At 44.4% G+C, this 15,751-nt stretch overlaps 6 protein-coding genes and 1 long non-coding RNA gene across 9 annotated transcripts in view; 5 read left to right on the plus strand and 2 right to left on the minus strand.

Moving 5' to 3' along the window:
- Positions 1 to 23: 23 nt before the first annotated feature.
- LOC26526287 lies at positions 24 to 578 on the plus strand. The gene is made up of 3 exons (XM_015157289.2): positions 24 to 135; positions 186 to 258; positions 318 to 578. Exons 1-3 carry the CDS (start codon positions 74 to 76, stop codon positions 507 to 509), a joined length of 327 nt encoding a protein of 108 aa, XP_015012775.1. The 5' UTR covers positions 24 to 73; the 3' UTR covers positions 510 to 578.
- A 35-nt stretch (positions 579 to 613) lies between these two features.
- Positions 614 to 1,304, plus strand: LOC6547917. The gene is made up of 3 exons (XM_001976400.3): positions 614 to 893; positions 946 to 1,015; positions 1,081 to 1,304. Exons 1-3 carry the CDS (start codon positions 835 to 837, stop codon positions 1,279 to 1,281), a joined length of 330 nt encoding a protein of 109 aa, XP_001976436.1. The 5' UTR covers positions 614 to 834; the 3' UTR covers positions 1,282 to 1,304.
- Positions 1,305 to 1,379: 75 nt separating this feature from the next.
- Positions 1,380 to 1,774, plus strand: LOC6547916 (immune-induced peptide 18). The gene has a single exon (XM_001976399.3). It carries the CDS (start codon positions 1,390 to 1,392, stop codon positions 1,603 to 1,605), a length of 216 nt encoding a protein of 71 aa, XP_001976435.1. The 5' UTR covers positions 1,380 to 1,389; the 3' UTR covers positions 1,606 to 1,774.
- A 12-nt stretch (positions 1,775 to 1,786) lies between these two features.
- Positions 1,787 to 2,579, plus strand: LOC6547915. Its single transcript, XM_001976398.3, has 5 exons — positions 1,787 to 1,955; positions 2,011 to 2,073; positions 2,127 to 2,193; positions 2,251 to 2,470; positions 2,537 to 2,579. The coding sequence occupies exons 1-4, from the start codon at positions 1,873 to 1,875 to the stop codon at positions 2,446 to 2,448; spliced, it is 411 nt and encodes a 136-aa protein (XP_001976434.2). The 5' UTR covers positions 1,787 to 1,872; the 3' UTR covers positions 2,449 to 2,470; positions 2,537 to 2,579.
- Positions 2,428 to 3,119, plus strand: LOC113564247. Of its 2 annotated transcripts, XM_026980035.1 has the most exons (5): positions 2,428 to 2,470; positions 2,560 to 2,656; positions 2,714 to 2,777; positions 2,839 to 3,002; positions 3,076 to 3,117. In XM_026980035.1, exons 2-4 carry the CDS (start codon positions 2,586 to 2,588, stop codon positions 2,959 to 2,961), a joined length of 258 nt encoding a protein of 85 aa, XP_026835836.1. In that variant the 5' UTR covers positions 2,428 to 2,470; positions 2,560 to 2,585; the 3' UTR covers positions 2,962 to 3,002; positions 3,076 to 3,117. The 2 variants fall into 2 exon arrangements, with proteins under 2 accessions (XP_026835836.1, XP_026835835.1); XM_026980034.1 differs by lacking the exon at positions 2,428 to 2,470 and having other exon boundaries at positions 2,573 to 2,656; positions 3,079 to 3,119.
- Positions 3,013 to 15,751, minus strand: part of LOC6547888 — a 34,954-nt gene continuing 22,215 nt past the window's right edge. For both annotated transcript variants that reach the window (XM_001976396.3, XM_026980033.1), the window contains exons 2-5: positions 5,503 to 5,608; positions 5,181 to 5,441; positions 4,874 to 5,120; positions 3,013 to 4,811 (exon numbers count right to left, since the gene is read on the minus strand). In XM_001976396.3, coding sequence (XP_001976432.1) covers positions 3,995 to 4,811; positions 4,874 to 5,120; positions 5,181 to 5,441; positions 5,503 to 5,608 — 1,431 coding nt within the window. In that variant the 3' untranslated portion in view covers positions 3,013 to 3,994. The remainder of the gene's footprint in view (positions 4,812 to 4,873; positions 5,121 to 5,180; positions 5,442 to 5,502; positions 5,609 to 15,751) is intronic.
- On the minus strand, positions 6,327 to 7,866 carry LOC113564248. Its single transcript, XR_003407850.1, has 3 exons — positions 7,741 to 7,866; positions 6,504 to 7,626; positions 6,327 to 6,450 (listed from the first exon to the last, which is right to left on the minus strand). It is a non-coding gene; the product is annotated as an uncharacterized LOC113564248 (long non-coding RNA).

The raw sequence follows: 15,751 nt of genomic DNA on the forward strand, positions 1-15,751 counted from the left end.
CTTTTTAGTTGAGTTACCAAATCTAGTTTGCGTGGGGAAACTTATTAGACAAATTGAACGTAAGGCTTAAAGTATGTTTCGGGGGGCTTATAAGATTCTTACTCTTTTTAAGACGAGGGATACCCTGTTTTCATGGTAGGTACTTCCGCTGTGTGAATTGCCCTTAATCCAGCGTTTTATTGCAGCAAGGGACGCCCGTTCAGCGATCTTTTTGACAAGGGAGGCAGAGGCAGCGGCGGTATCGACACGTATCATGTTGTGTGTATCTTAGGCTTTCTATCCTGGTAAAAATACTTATAAGGCACGTTATCTCCAAGAAACATTTGCAGGGCAACAAGGGGAAAGAGGCGAGGATCATGGAACTTGCCGCACAAATAGAGTCACTGGAAATGCAAATCAAAGCCCTTGAGAAAAGTAAGTCATCTGAGGCACAGACTGCAAAGGGCGAACTTATATTAGTCCTCAAAGAGCTGAAGAAAGCCCTCCGAAACATACGAATGAATAAATAGAACTACTCAATAGAATTAATAAAATTATAGGTAATAGAAATGAATAGATTAATTAATAGAACTACTTAATGTTTGCTAATAGTGTTTTTCTAATGGCAAGGGCGACGGTAATTTTACAGGCATTTGACATTCGTCACCAAGGCGCCACCTAGGGGACAGCAAGAAAGCACAGCATACTTTTTGGCATGGAATGAGATATATATATGAATGAGTATATTTCAACACCATATTAGCAAAAGATCTAGTTTAAAATTTCATAAAAACTTTGGAATAGCTTTCAAACTTTTTGAAATAATCAAAATTAGCTGCTTTCATTTTCCTAAACATGAACATTAACCCAATAATCCGATCTATTCTCAGCCACTTCAGAGGCCGTACCATCAGGTAAGTTGCATCAGTGATTCTAAAGATAAAAGCACAACATTTTCGAACACAGAAGTTATCTGGTTGTCTTGCCCGATCACACTCGCATAGAAAAGCAGTTAAAGCTGGAGGATCTGCGAACAGTAAGTTGCTACTTTACATGATGGATGATAAGTCAAACCCCATCTACATATGTATATGTTGACAGAAACGTGGAGCCTTGGATCTGCGATCTCATGACCTGACACTCCAGCAAAAGCGCGTGGAGTCCAATCTAACCGATCTAACCCGCTGCATCAGGGGCATGGAGTTCGATGTGAAGGTGCAATCCAAGCGCGGGAGGAAGGAGAGAAAGCAGGCCCAGCCAAGTGATAAGAAATCACCCAAGGTCGGTGATTTTAGCGAATAGCAAAATCCCCCTGTGTGCTTCCCAATCCCAGGGGCACTAGTATACGCAGCGTATAAAAACAAGCACTTGCTGGAGGCTGGCATTCAGAAACACTTGCGATTGCCAGCCATGAATCAATTCGCATTGTGCTGCCTGCTCATTTTGGGTCTTCTGGGCATCCTTGCGGCCCCCAGCGCCGCCCTGCCATCTCGTCACACTGGACCAGGATACGGATCTGGACCTGGAGCCGGGTCCGGCAATCCTTTCAGGTCTCCAAGCGCACCGCAACGTCCATTTTACTACGACGCTCCGGTTGGACAGCCGTCGAGGACTATGTACGCTTAACGTTATGAATGAAACAATAAAAGATTTGGAACGGCTAAACTAAATTAATCCCCCAGTTTTCTTATCACAAGCCGGAGCAGCCTTCATTCACATCTGCGCACTAGTTATAAAAAGCGAAATGTTTATTTTAATATAAATATAAATATAAATATAAACTTCATATCAAAAAGCTGCTTTTAACCATACGTCAAACCCACATTTTATATCCATACATGAAAGATGTTTTTCTGCCACACACTTTTCGGTAAATCCTAAAGTTAAGAAACCATGTTTGCTGTTGCGCGAATTTTAGGATCGGCATCATGCACCAGACCATTTCAATCACAGGTGCTCCGTCGAGAAATTGTAAGGTATGTTTTCGGTCGATTTCCACACATCCGAACCTTATTTGAGCATCTCCCGCAGAAATTTACCGAGGCAAAATTACCAAGGTAGAAAAAAAAATATTCTATACATATTTCCACTCAAGTAAGTTTCTATTATCCAAATATCCCCTATAACTACATTTCAAGAGCCTGCAGACGTGAATTCTCCGACAAATTCTCCGAGAAGGGCCGAGGCGAGGAACTTAACTATGTTCTCAGGCTAGTATGTATCGCAGCTAATTTATGTTGTGAATAACCAGCAGAATGGCGTATTCCTTAGGCCTCAGAGCAATTCACGAAGATAAAGAAGAACCGGATTAAAGAAATCGCCAGAGACATCGAGAAATTGGAAGAGGAGATCAAGAGTTTGGAAAACAGAACCAGCCACCAATCAAAGAAAAATAAGGAGATACTCATAAAGGAGTTGAAAACACTAAAGGAGATGCTGCAGCGATTCAAAAAGAGTCTCGAAAAATGAGCAGAACGAAATGTATCGAACGGTAGGCCGTCAGATTGAAGTTAGTCATAAGCACTCTACCTTGAAATAGTAAATATATCTGTTACAGCAAATTCCAAATTATTTCAATAGGTTTTGGCTAGCCCCGTAAGGATACCATGTTGAAGGTGGTCAAGAAGCTTGTCCAACTGTTGCGACCAAGAATGTGTCAGCTTGCGCAGCCCAATAAGTAAGTTGGTTCTATTTGTGCTCTATAGCATCGAAATGAATGCATCCATGTATCTAGAAACATATCCAAGCATTTGTTCGAGAAAGCCAGGGCGGAGGAGAACATTCACTTCCTTAAACTGGTCTGTGGCCCCCAAAACCAAAGTAATCACTCTATTAACCTTAAAACTCAACTTTACCCAGCAAAGAGAACAGCTGAAGACGCTGCGAGCGAAAATTCTCAGCCAGAAGAACGAAGTCACAACGAAGATCATCAAGGTGGATAAGCAGATACAATCGTTGGAAAAGAAGGATACGCAGGGATGAACAAAATTAGTGAAGTGTGGCAGAAAACATAACCACCTGCAGTATGTTTTGTTTTGTTTCGTATTTTATTTTATTTAAAATAATTTGTATCTCTCATTTACACGCTTTACAAAGAAGCCTTCTACGACAACTGAAGCCCAGTGCGCGGCCTTTTTGAAGCCCCTCTTTCAAGTGGGAGCCTGCTTATACGTACGGTACATATATCATATATGGTAACAATTTGTTTTGCAGCGCAAATGGAAAATATGAATTAAAGAGAACTTTCATTTAATATGGCATTCAAACAAACATATATAGGGGCTGTATATATATCAACATAGTCTATACAAAGATACAAATAAATACAAGTACAAGTAAGAATCAAAATCTGAGACGACTGCCGATTGTATGATGCATTGACATATATAGGGTTCGTTCTTCTCTTAGGACTACGCAAAATAATCGTGTGTGCATTTCATATTTCATTAAATCGTTAGTTGTGGTAGCAGAAGTCAAGAACGTAAGTACAATACATTTGTGGTAGTTGAGCAACTTGGAGAGAGTGGTTCCCATACGAACTAAAACTAGAAACTAACTAAACTTGACTTGACTTGGTCAAGTGCTGGTTAGGCCAGAAGAGAGTGTGTCTGTGTGTGTCTGCTAGCTGAGTGTGTGCATCCTGTGTGTGTGCTTGTGAGGTAGGCGATTCATCATCATCATCATAAGATTATGGCATACTTCCGAGCGCCTCCTGATCCTCGCTGGGGTTCTTGGGTTCGGTTCTGTGTGTCGGGTTTCGCTTCTAGCTTTCAAATACTGTTCAACAATGCCAGGAATGTCTCTCTGTGTGTGTCGGGTGGATGTGTAGCTGTGGATCCTGCTTCCAACTTAGGACTAACTCTAGGGCTAACTCTAGTCAATTCCCAGTCACGCCCTCTGCCTGCGAACGTGACCGCGGTGGTGACAGGCTTTAATTCTATAAACTAATGTAACATGAAACGGCGATGGGCTGTTGCGGCTGCTCCTCCTTCTGCCAGTGCTGCTGCACTGCCTCCTAACTGGGCAGTCGCTTGCTGGCCAACTCCAACTGCAGCTTCTGCAGCGCCAATGTCTTGTTGATCTCCACCAGGTCGCGACTGTGCTTGGCCGCCTGCAACTGCACCTCCAGGATCTTCATGCGCATCATGTGCTCCTTGCTCTGCATCTCCATGAACATTCGCAGCTCAAAGTTGTTGCTGCTGCTGTTGGCACTGGTGCTGGCTGCCGCTCCCGTCATGGCTAATCCATTGCTGCTGCTGCCGGACCGCTCCAGAGCCTGACACTCCGACGATGCTGGCACTGAAGTGGTCAGGGCGGTTGTCTGATCCTCGCTGCCCAACATACTACCACTGCTGGTGCGCTGCCTCTTGGACTGCGGCTTCATGCTATCCTCGTCGTCCTCGTTGTTGTTGTTGTTATTGTGCTGTTGATGCATGGCGACTTGGGCCTGTGCCTGGTGCTGGTGAATGGCGGCCGCTGCCGCTGCTGCTGCACTGGGAAACTGGCCAGATCGGAGGGCATTCAGGGCCTCCAGCGTGGCGGATATGTTATTCATGTTGAAGTTGGCCTGGAAGCCGGACATGTCACCTCCTCCGGCCATAAAGGCACCGCTGGAATCCAGGGCATTAGCTGCAGAGATTGTGGCGGGACTCTCGGCCTCGTGGATCCCATTGCGACTGATGCTGTGATTGGGCGACACACTGAGGCGCTCGCCGCTGCCGTGGATGTCGCTCTGGCTGAGGTGGTGATTGTTGAAGGTCTCGTTGAAGGTCTCGTTGTTCTCCTCCTCCTTGATGTCCACATCGCACAGTTCTTGCGGCGGTGTGCGGCTGCTGCTTAAATAGAGAATGCTCAGTAAAGATCTCTACGGACGCCCATCAAGCCATCAACTTACTCATCCATGTCGTGGTCGTCGGCGTTGAATTTGTAGTCCTCGCGGTACTCAAAACCCTCCTCCAAGGCCAGGGGAATCTTGGAGTAGTCAATGCCATCCAGGGCCTCCGATTTGCAAGCCTTCTTCGCCTCCTGCATGAAATCCCACACCTCGAAGGTGAAGGGCGATGGCTTCTTGCGATCGGCGACCTCTGCTCCAAACCTGGCCAGGCGATTGTTGTAGTCCAGGATCTCGTTGCGAGTGCATGCTGCATGAGGGGATCGAAACGTTAGGCATGCCATAAAATCGTTATTCTATATGGACTTACCCTTCATGCGACGCCACTGTTCCTTCAGGCGATTGCAGGTGCGATCGGTGCCAAACTGATTGGAGAACTTCTGGTGTATGATCTTCCAGGCCTTGTTCTTCACGGCCGTGAGGCCGGCGTCCAATCTCTTGTTCTCAATGATGCGCATGTCCTTGCGGCACAGATCCAGCAGGTACTTCTTCTCCTGGTGGTTCCAGTTCTGGGTGCGCTCCCTCTTCTTGTACATGTTCATGGATGGGCTGTTCATGTACTGTGTCATTTCTGCAAGCATTCGACGATTAAGAATGAATCCTTCAATAGAGAGATCGATTTGTTAACTTACCCGTCTTCAAGTCGACGCCCTCCAGCAAGTTGTGATTGGAATTTTGCCAGTTGGCGGCGATCTTCATAAAAGCCTCCAGATCGGTGGCCGAATACTGTTTGTTGACCTGCAATGGAAGAGAAATGGAAGGTGAGTAATCAGAAATCAGTATTGAGAATTAACTAATAAGACTCGGGAGTCGTTTGTCCACCGATTAGTGCCCAAATTACCCGCATGTTCGAAGTAGAGGCCCCAGATTGGACGTTCCAGTATTTGGGCATGCAAAACTCGTACCGAAGGCGCTTCGGAACGCAAAACTCGAAAATCCAATGAACCTGCCGATGAATACTGCACTGTCAAAGTGGAAAGCAATCGAAAAAAGTTTGGTGGAGTTTTTCGGTACTTATCAGAGTGCTACTTGGAGCACATCAATTAGGTTTTTGTTCTCGGACAGTAGGGTCAGTGAAAACAAAAGGATTCAGATTCCGATTCCGATTCTGAACCGAGTCTTGAATTCATTCCTGTTGTTCCCCTTCTCTTATTCCACTGGATTTATTCCACCCTGGATGATATCTGACTTTGACATGAGCAGCTATAGATGCAGTCACATTAATTGATTTTCAATTAGCAGACAGGCGGACAGATGAAGCGAGCGGAGGGAGAGGCAGAGGCAGAGGGAGAGGGAGGTATATGAGGAGTCCAAGGCGTAACGAAATGGGCTAAAAAGAATGTGAATACGAACAATCGAATGAATTGAGCACCCGCAAGACGAAAAACGTACAAAACATCGAATAATGAAACGCCATGAAACGCGTTTTAATTTATAAGCTAACACAACTCACACAAAAAGCAGCTGCCGACATTTTGTTTGGTTCGAAAATGTATCTGTGCGGTGCTCAGTTGCTCAGTATCCGAGTAATGGTGCGATTGAGTGGGGTGATCAAGAGTCATACTGACAGCCAATTATATCTAATCAAGTATATTCAAATGTACTATATAAATATTTCAGAATGTGCATTTACCCAACGCGTTCTTCAGTCGAATTCCGGCTACTTGGGTCGTTCCCTCGCCGAATCAATCACAAATTCCCTCATAATTTAGTAATAAAAACAATGACTATATTGTGAAAGTCCTAGAAATATGAAATCCAACATATGACGTATACCCAAGTGCTCAACTGTACTTGCTATATATCGTCTCCCCAAAAACTCTTTCACTGATCGCTCCCCCAAAACACAATCGTCAATCTTAAGTACGTTTTATGGTGCTTTATTTTATTTCGATTTTGTTGAGTTCCTTCCGTGCCCCTCTTGTGTCCCCAAACACCCACAACTCTTGGCCGTAGAAACTGCGCCATGTGTTCAATATTTATGCCGTATCTGATTTACAATTTATACATACACTCGTATGTGTACCTCGTACACTCGAACTACGTATCTAGATACGTAGACATGTATGTACATTCGCATTTATCGCGTACTCGAAGACTGAAAGGAGACTTAGTCATTGGAGAAGGCGGCGCGTGCGCTTGTTGTTATTATTTGAGCTCTTCCTATATATAAGCTCATATTTATTAGCAAACAATTAATTATTACCGCCGACTATTATGGCGCTGTTTAAATTTTAGTCATGAGCTGCGGGGTGGTTAAACCTTTCCTTTTTGGAAGATACACGCAAAGAAACTGTGTGCTCATTTATAAAATCCACATAAATCCGCTTCAATGGACGCGTCCTAATCTTGCTGATGTTTGTGGGTTTCCCCCGCGTTACTAATGCTTTATCTGTATATCCATTCAGTTTTGCGTTGCTGGCAGAGGCAAGAGTTTTTGTTCAGTGCGCCCAAGGAATGCCAGAATCATTTAAATTCGAGTCGAGTGCCAATTACTCGCCAGGGTGGGGCTCCAGCCAAGTTAGTCGAAGATGAAGTTGGAAGATGCCAACTCTGAAATGCGGCCATTTAGAATCATCGCTGCTCCTCCACCGACGTAGAAAGGATCTACCGATTTCGATTTTGGTCGGGAAAGTGTCTCCATAGCATTACGTCAGTCAAAAATACAAGTATGATTGTTTGGCTGCCACTCCGCTTTTGGCACTGCCGCTCGCACACTCATAGAGGTAATCACTCCAATCAATGTGACTTCAAGACTAAGCATTGAAATTAAATAAGCAAACTGGTTTAGATTGGCCGTCTGTGAGCGTGTGTATGACTGCTTGCTATCTGCCTTTGTGGGCTGTTAATATAAAGCGAAATATAATTACCGAATCTACATGCTCTACTCGAACCGAGTCCGAGTTCGAGTCCGAGTCCGAGCCCAGCGATTGTGAACCTACACACGGCGCGAACCGGAGCAACAAAACTCAACCTTGTGCCTTAAAATAAAGCCCGGCATTGTCGGCTCTTACGGATACTTATAGTTATGGACCAGACCATGTCCGATCTATAGCACAAGTATCCATTCCGAGGCGAAATCCAATGCCCCGGCAGGCGTCTGGCGCAATTACCGCAAATCAACGAACGTATTCTGCGGCATGCCTTAGTATCTGAACTATCTTTGTCATCGGGTCGAAGCGGCGTTATAGTTCGGACTAAATGGGTTATACGACCAAGTGGAGCACACACACACATACACACTTTTATGGCGGAGTACAGCTACGGTCAGCCCTGGTTACGTGTAGATGTAGATCCCAATCTGTATCTGAATCTGAACCTGAACCTGGGGAATCGTTAAACTCTCAAGCACTTGAAATGATTCTACAAATTCCTACTTCGCCATCAGAATGGCTGCCTAAATTTGTGTACGAGTATTATAATAATTACGCGGAGAAAACTAAAAACGAAATGTCATCGAACGCTCGAGTGGCCGAAAAGAGCTCCCCATCCTGCGAGTTTCTGCTGTTCTTGTTTTTCGGCTCTTTGGACTCGAGTGGCAGCCATTCATTGATTTGAATGTGTGTTGTTAGATTGGGAAAAGTATGAACAAAATCAAAGAAAAGAATCTCTTGTGCGCTGTTTATTGTTCTAACGCCGTTCGCAGTAGTTCGAGACCTAAGTGGCCCCACTCCCCTCCAGCCATAATACCATTTTCCCATAATACTCAAGTGGGGCAGCTATACTCGCATGGTAAGGTTGCGTTATTAGAACCAGCGTTTTTAAGGAAATTCACCAGCTAGTTGTGGGAGCTGGCTCCTTGGCGCACTTTATGGTATTTGGCCAAATTTGTGTAAACTACGGATTTGCAAAGTTTCTCCTTTAAATGCGCTCAGCTGGCGCAGCTGACGGAAATTGACTCATGGCTCACTTCAGCTGGAATCCAAGTTTGTGTTGGATTCGCCGAGGGCGAATTATGCTCCAGGTGTGCATGACACGGGTGCCGAAACAACAAATTTATTAGAAATTGGCTGCCACACACACACACACACTCACACACACAGACATGCTGCCACATTTATGCAAACAAATAAACTAATTTCATGACGCACACGCGCGCCTGCGCAGTTGCCACAAAATATTTAGTTGTGCGAGTGCTTGTGTGCTACTTACAATTGTAACTAGCTGAAAACACTGTGAGATTTTCTTTGTCAAATGCGGCTTTGTCTGCGGCGGGCCTGGCCTACACCCAAAAAAAGCGGCGAGTGAGAGCGCGCTGCACTGCGAACAATTTGGTGCAAGTTGTGCTGAAAGCGCGTCAACTTCCAACAATCTTGTTGAGGTAAGGGCACAATGCTACATGCGCATTTCTCACTGTGTAGAGATATGGAGTGCGGCAAAGACGCAGAAAAAGGTAATAGAAAAAAGCATCGACTCGAGCGGGTTCAGTGACTTCCACTCCTCGTCTGCGACGACGACAAATTGCGTTTGCTGCGGTGACAATTGCCAGCCATCGGAAATCCACCTTTGCGCACGCGTAGGTCTGGACTCCAGACTCCAGACTTACTAAATTATTATTGTTCGGTTTCATTAGTCAGCCCCGAAAATCCGAAAGCCCAGCCCCAGCCGCTCGCCTGCGAAATTGCGCAGCTGTGCATAGTTTCGAATCAGAGCCAGAGCCAGACTGTGTGACAGTCGTAGATATGGCCAAGTCAAATGGATTACCTTTATCTTCGATTCCCAGGCGTCGCACACTCCCCCGAGCAACTGGAGCACTTGGGCAAGTCAGCTTTCTTGAGCACACCCTGCCAACATGGCTGACAAGTTCATTACTCCGCTCCATCCCCATGCCCTCCATGCCAACCATGCCATCCATGCCATCCATGCCATCCATTCCATCCACAATTGCCACAAACTTTGTGAGCCGAGCTGCTCTAACTGCCTTATATGGGCCCCACAATTGCTATTTGTTATAAGCTATTGTTTTTATGCCATTCGCAGAATGAAAATTGGTTTGTCGCTCGACTCGCCAAATGAGTGTGCTACATGGTGCTACGATTATATTATAAGATTCTATGTTAGTTTTGTAATTTCCAGGAACCTAGACGAAATCCAGGAAGTTGGTATTTAAATTTCCGAGTATTATTTTCCAATTCATTAACTAATGTGACAAGCGCCAGTTTGATAAGATTGGCAAATATATGCGTATATATTATATATTATATAGAAATATATATATATTTCAGAAGCAGTACTTGAATATATATATTATATATATATAATATATATTATATTATAAGATCTTGACTCTCGCTTAAGCCACCTTCCTTTGGCACTTGAGATGATACTATTCTGATGGGTTTACTTTCGAAAGCCGCTTAAATCGCATCAGATGCGTAGGTATTTCTTGATCTGTATCTTGATGTGGGCCAACTTAGAGCTGCCATTGCTGCATGTCCCGGATTGGATTGTTATTATTATTATTATTATTTACAACTCTCTAAGCGGCGGGCTCGAAAGCCCAATAAAAATGGAGGAGGAAGAGAAAACAATTCTAGACAGTTCAGGCGAGTTCAGTTGGGGCATTTGCGGCATTTTGGTTAAGTCATTTTCCAAAAATTCATTTGAATATCGAAATTGTTAAGTATCCATATGTGCTTGTGGCGGTCGAACGCGTAAGTGTGTGTGTGTATCTAATTTCTATTTGTATTGGGCATTAATGCTTTCCGACTCTCTACGTTTGTGCCCCCTGCCCATCGAAAAACTTCTTTATAATCGCATCAAGTCATGATTGCGCCCCAACTTCGAACCAACTTTGGTTTTTGGTTTTTCGTCTTTGGATTTTTGTTTTTTCCCTTTAAATGTACTTTTGTTGTAGCTGTTGTGTGTGGCACTTGAAGGCGTTCAAAATAATTTCTGGTTCCATTTAAGTTGGACTTAAAACGAAAACTGATCACCCAAAACCCAAAACCCAAAACCGAAGACCGAAAAACGAAACTCCTCAAGTAGACAACGCAACTTGGCCGACAAAATAAAGAAAGCCCTTCCCCGCACTTGAGGTTTCTCGACTTGTTTCTCTTTTTTTGGCATTAATTGTTCCCTGAACCGAATCTAAGATTGATTGAACGAGTTGAACGAACCAAGACTTCTGACTCGAGTCGTCCCGCAATGTAAATTATGGCACTGCGATTACCATTAGAGGCGGAATGAGTCGGATCTTCGACGCGGACCATTTAGAATGATTTGTGCTGCGATCTGTTGCGATCTGCTCCGATCTGCGGCCTTTTATACCATATATACCATATATCGATTCCGCGGCTACTTTGGGCCAATGGCAACGTACTACGGCCCCAGTGGCCACGCCCAAATAATGGCAGCAAGTAGCCGACGCCCTGTCATGTCGCAATGCGCAATAATAATTACAAATGATCAGATGTCAATTCTTATGGCGATATTATTTTACAGCCTGCCCGCCGGCTGGAGTTTCTTAAACAAATGAAATTTATTGTTAACGGTTAGTGACCCGAATTACACGTATCGCTTATTTATATCTGACTCGATCCGATAGATGGACGGCTGTGCGAGTGTGGATGTGTATGTGGCGTGTATCTTTAAGTAGCAAACAGAAACAGCTCTCGACTCTGACTCTGGCTTGGCCCCTTAAGCGTTTTAATTGCGCCAATGCCCGATCGGACCCACAAGCTGAGTGACTGAATAACTGAGTGACGACCGCCTACAACTACTCGATCCGGCCAGCTCGGAGCGGCGATAATGTATCTTTGTATCTGATCTTAATGTGCTCAGAACTCGGAGCCCAGCAGCAGAAACGAGCTTCGCATCAGCGTTAATAAGTACTTGCTACATAGTCTGCGCTGCGAGCTGAATTGATCAAATGAAATGAACACGTTCATTATGGACACTGGAGGCTATGCCTCTATTCAATCGGCGGAATATGCAAAGAATTCGGATAGGAGAAAGTCGGGATCCAACCACAAAGATCCAAAGTGCTCGCGTTCACTTGAATTTAATTAAAAGTTGAAAAACTACAGCGTGCCATTGAGTGGGTGCTCTAGATTAATAGGTATGCTGCACATAAATCCTTGAGAACAAAAACCGACGTTTGGGATAATTAAGTCAAAAATGATAAGATCCCGACTTCACTTTCAATAGAATCCCCCTGGAATAAGTGCAAAAATCCAACCCCTGCCGTCGAGCCATTGACAAATGCTAATTCCCGCTTTTCAAGATACATTTTGCATTTGGCACTTGAGTTATGCCAAGGCATTAATTCAATCCAAGAGCATGAATGTTATTCATTCCGAGCGAATGAAAAAGTAGCCACGCACATTACTTGCAGCGCCTGTCAACCCGGGTGGGAAATTACATACATATACATATGCATCTATGTGTGTAGATAGAGATATACATCGGTGTATCTGGCGGATTGCCTGCTGAACTCATTGCTCACTTTGTCGCCCCATTCCTGGAACGCAGCGCTGGTTCTTTATGATTTTGCACGTTCACAAGCGGATTGAATGGGTCCTGGGAAACTAGAGGAAATCAGAGCATGGAAGCGGAAACTGCAGCTGGGTCAGCCTTTGTAATCTGGCACAATTGCAATTAATATCTCATAAATACCGCCTGGCGCTGTGGCTCTGTTGCCATATACTTATGCTAGTATGCTGTATGCGTATCTGTATCTGCGGCGGTGCAATCGCAATTTAAATGTTTGACTTGGGCCCGTTTATTCACTTATCAGGCGGCTAAAGCCAAAGGAAGAAATTAATTTAATTGCGCGTAAAGCTCAAAATTGTTTAATTATGCCAAACAGACGACACAACGTAAAGCGCAAAGCGCACAGCGCAGTGGAAAATGTGTTAACTAATTCTAGGTAATTTAACCAAAGCCGATAGCTGATAAAGGTGAAACCAAGCCAAGCCGCATGGAACGCCTAGAGAAACGCTCCCATTCGGCCCTGTTGACGCCTTCATTGTATAGTTTATAACTTTTTATGCTCCTTCTTTTTTTACCCATTCTTCGTGTCTAATTTACGTAAATTGTCGAAAAGAGCGGGTGTGCCTGGTGAAAATGGGTGTGTGAGCTGTGCCATCTTAGACGCGAAGTACAAAGACACCGGAAGCCAGAGTTCCACGGAGCTGATTCCCTAATTCGCCTTTAAAGTGTGCAGCGAGCGTATTAGAAGTTCGTTGAAAGCAGCGAAGTGCCGAGCACTTTCATTCCCATTTGGGGTTTAACTATTAATTAGACACACATTTACCCACATGGTGTCCGGTTTCAGTGATTTGCTCAGCAAATTTACTTAGGCATTTGATTAGGCCCAATTGATAGTAACACGAAAACAAATACGCACTCGTAAAGATATGTACGAACACACATCTGTACTTGTATCTGTATCTGTATACGTATTTGTATCTGTATCTGTATCTGTGCAAGTATGTGTGCGAGTGCTGGGTGCAGTCATGAGTATCCAAAAATAATCACCTGGGCCTTATCGAACTAAATAAATATTAAATTGTAATTAAAGTCATGGGAACGAGTGTGTGCGTGTGTGTGTGTAGGTCAACAGAAACAACAACTGCTAAGACTACACATAATTTAAAGCTCTTTTGTTTATCGATGTCGCACACCTCGGTGTATTTGTATCTGTAATTGATAAATAAGTCGTCGAGACTTTGCCTAGCATTAAGTCAACTGATATTTAATTGCTAATTGCATCGTTTAGGGAGCTTACTGCGACTGTCCACGGCACTATCAATAAACTAAACTAAGTACCTTTGATAGATAACCTTAATTAAGCTGTCCGGCGTATCGAATTCCTTGAATTTCTTTCAACTTTTCAGCTTTTCAGTTCTCAAGTGACAAAACAGCCCAAGGCGCCCACATGCAAAAGGAAAATCAAAAGCACAACAACCGAAACACCGAACAACCGAAACCACAAACAACGAACAATTTGTTTGTAGTGCACACCTGGACGCAGTTGGGTATCTAGATACTAGAATCTAGTCTGCCCGGCAACAATCCATTGATATCGAACTGCAGTTGGAGTTGGCGCTTGGGGTCGTGGCTGTAGGTCCAGTATCTGCATCTGTGCCCGAATTTCCAGAGCCCCTGCCCCTGCCCCTGCCCCCTGCCCTCCTCCATCTCTCAATTATTATGCGCAAGTGTGACGCATGAATCATACCTATAACCCATATAGCCCATATAGCCATTTATTTGCGGCTGCGGCTGCTGCCGCCGTTTGCCATTTGCTCGAAAAGTCATGCGCTTTAAATTTTAATAAATTAATTTTTGCCTTTTCTTTAGTGCCTTGGCTGTGCTGAGTGACTACCTCTAGTATAGTTCGATGTGCATACACAAGTATGTACATAGGTGCCTGAAATATGACTGGTCGGCCAATTAGTCGGGGAATATGAGTGTAAGGGTGCTCTGAATGATTCCCAGTTTGCCGGCTGCATCGATGAGCGATGACAAATCTGTATACTCCATAAATTGGGTAAACGCAATGTACTAGCGTAGTTAATCACTCGATGGCTTAGGTGATGTTGCCAGGGACGCAGATGCAAAGACATGCCATGATGAATAGTCGAATACCCAAATCAGCTGTCAGGCCGCAAATTAGTCGGTAGAAAAGGAAGCTGGAAGTCGCTTTTGGGTGTGTTCGTGGATCTCTCCGCCTGGCGATTCCACTCAATGCCAAATGGACGAGCGAGCGCAGAATATTTGGAATTCAGCACAAAGGCTGACGACATTTTTAATCCTAAAATCAAGACTAAAGTCAGAGCGAGCGACTGTAGGTGGGGGAGTGGAGTGCTGGTTCGTGATCAAATCTCCGATTTTAACGCGCATACCTGCGTGGCGACGATCGTGCGATCGCATCGGGGACTCGTATTAAAATATATAACATCCTCTGCCCACAACGCCCCCGCCCCCGCCCCCGCCCGCACTCACTTTTTGAATGGGACCCTAACTGAAGTCGTAGCATCAAGATTAGGTTTAATAATTCCGAGTGAGTAGCGCCCGCTTCCTCTTCGCCTGTAAATTTGTGTCTGTCGAACTACCAAAGCTACCAAAACTGAGACGTGTGAGGGATTAGCAGTCGCCGTGTGTATGTGTCAAAGTATCTGCCGAATTACTTGGAGTAAAAACTGAAATCATGTTACTTTCGGTTTGGTCGCATTCCCCCCGACCAAATCCAACCAATTCGAAGGAAATTAAACAAGCTGGGGAGGTGGCGGGGCAAAAGGGCGTGCGCGACGCAAGGAAGTGCTGGCTTCTCTGCTCTTCGCATCGCGCTATTAAAATACAGAACACACCCAAAAAATATTTTAACGACAACGAAAACAATCAAATCCGAGGAGAAGAACGAGGCTCAGAGACGTAGAGCAACTCTCATGATGATGACAAAAGGCTGATCGGGGTGACAGCGCGATTTATGCCTAAATGGTACGCGTTGAAGCATAAGTTATGCCAGCGAGCGGAATAAAAGTATCTCACAGATACATAGACACATACAGACAAAGAACAAGCTGCAGGCGACGGCAATTGCCAGGGTTAATCATTATTGTGCACATCTGGAGGGCATATATGTAGGTACTTAGGCAAGGAGCAGCTATCTTATCTCATCTTTAGGCAGCTCAAGGATTGGCCAAGCACGAAGTATGTAGTTTCTATTGCGTATCCCAAAGATACTCATCAGCTAATCAGATATGGCAAGGAACGTCTTCAATTTTATCTTACAGATATGCAGCAACTAATATTAGAAAGGATTAGCAAAGCACGAAGTATGTAGTTTCTATTGCGTATCCCAAAGATACTCATCAGCTAATCAGATATGGCAAGGAACGTCTTCAATTGTATCTTACTAATATTATAATTCATATC

Source organism: Drosophila erecta, unplaced genomic scaffold, assembly GCF_003286155.1.
Source record: "Drosophila erecta strain 14021-0224.00,06,07 unplaced genomic scaffold, DereRS2 tig00000092-arrow-pilon, whole genome shotgun sequence".
In the NCBI taxonomy this organism is placed as follows: domain Eukaryota; kingdom Metazoa; phylum Arthropoda; class Insecta; order Diptera; family Drosophilidae; genus Drosophila; species Drosophila erecta.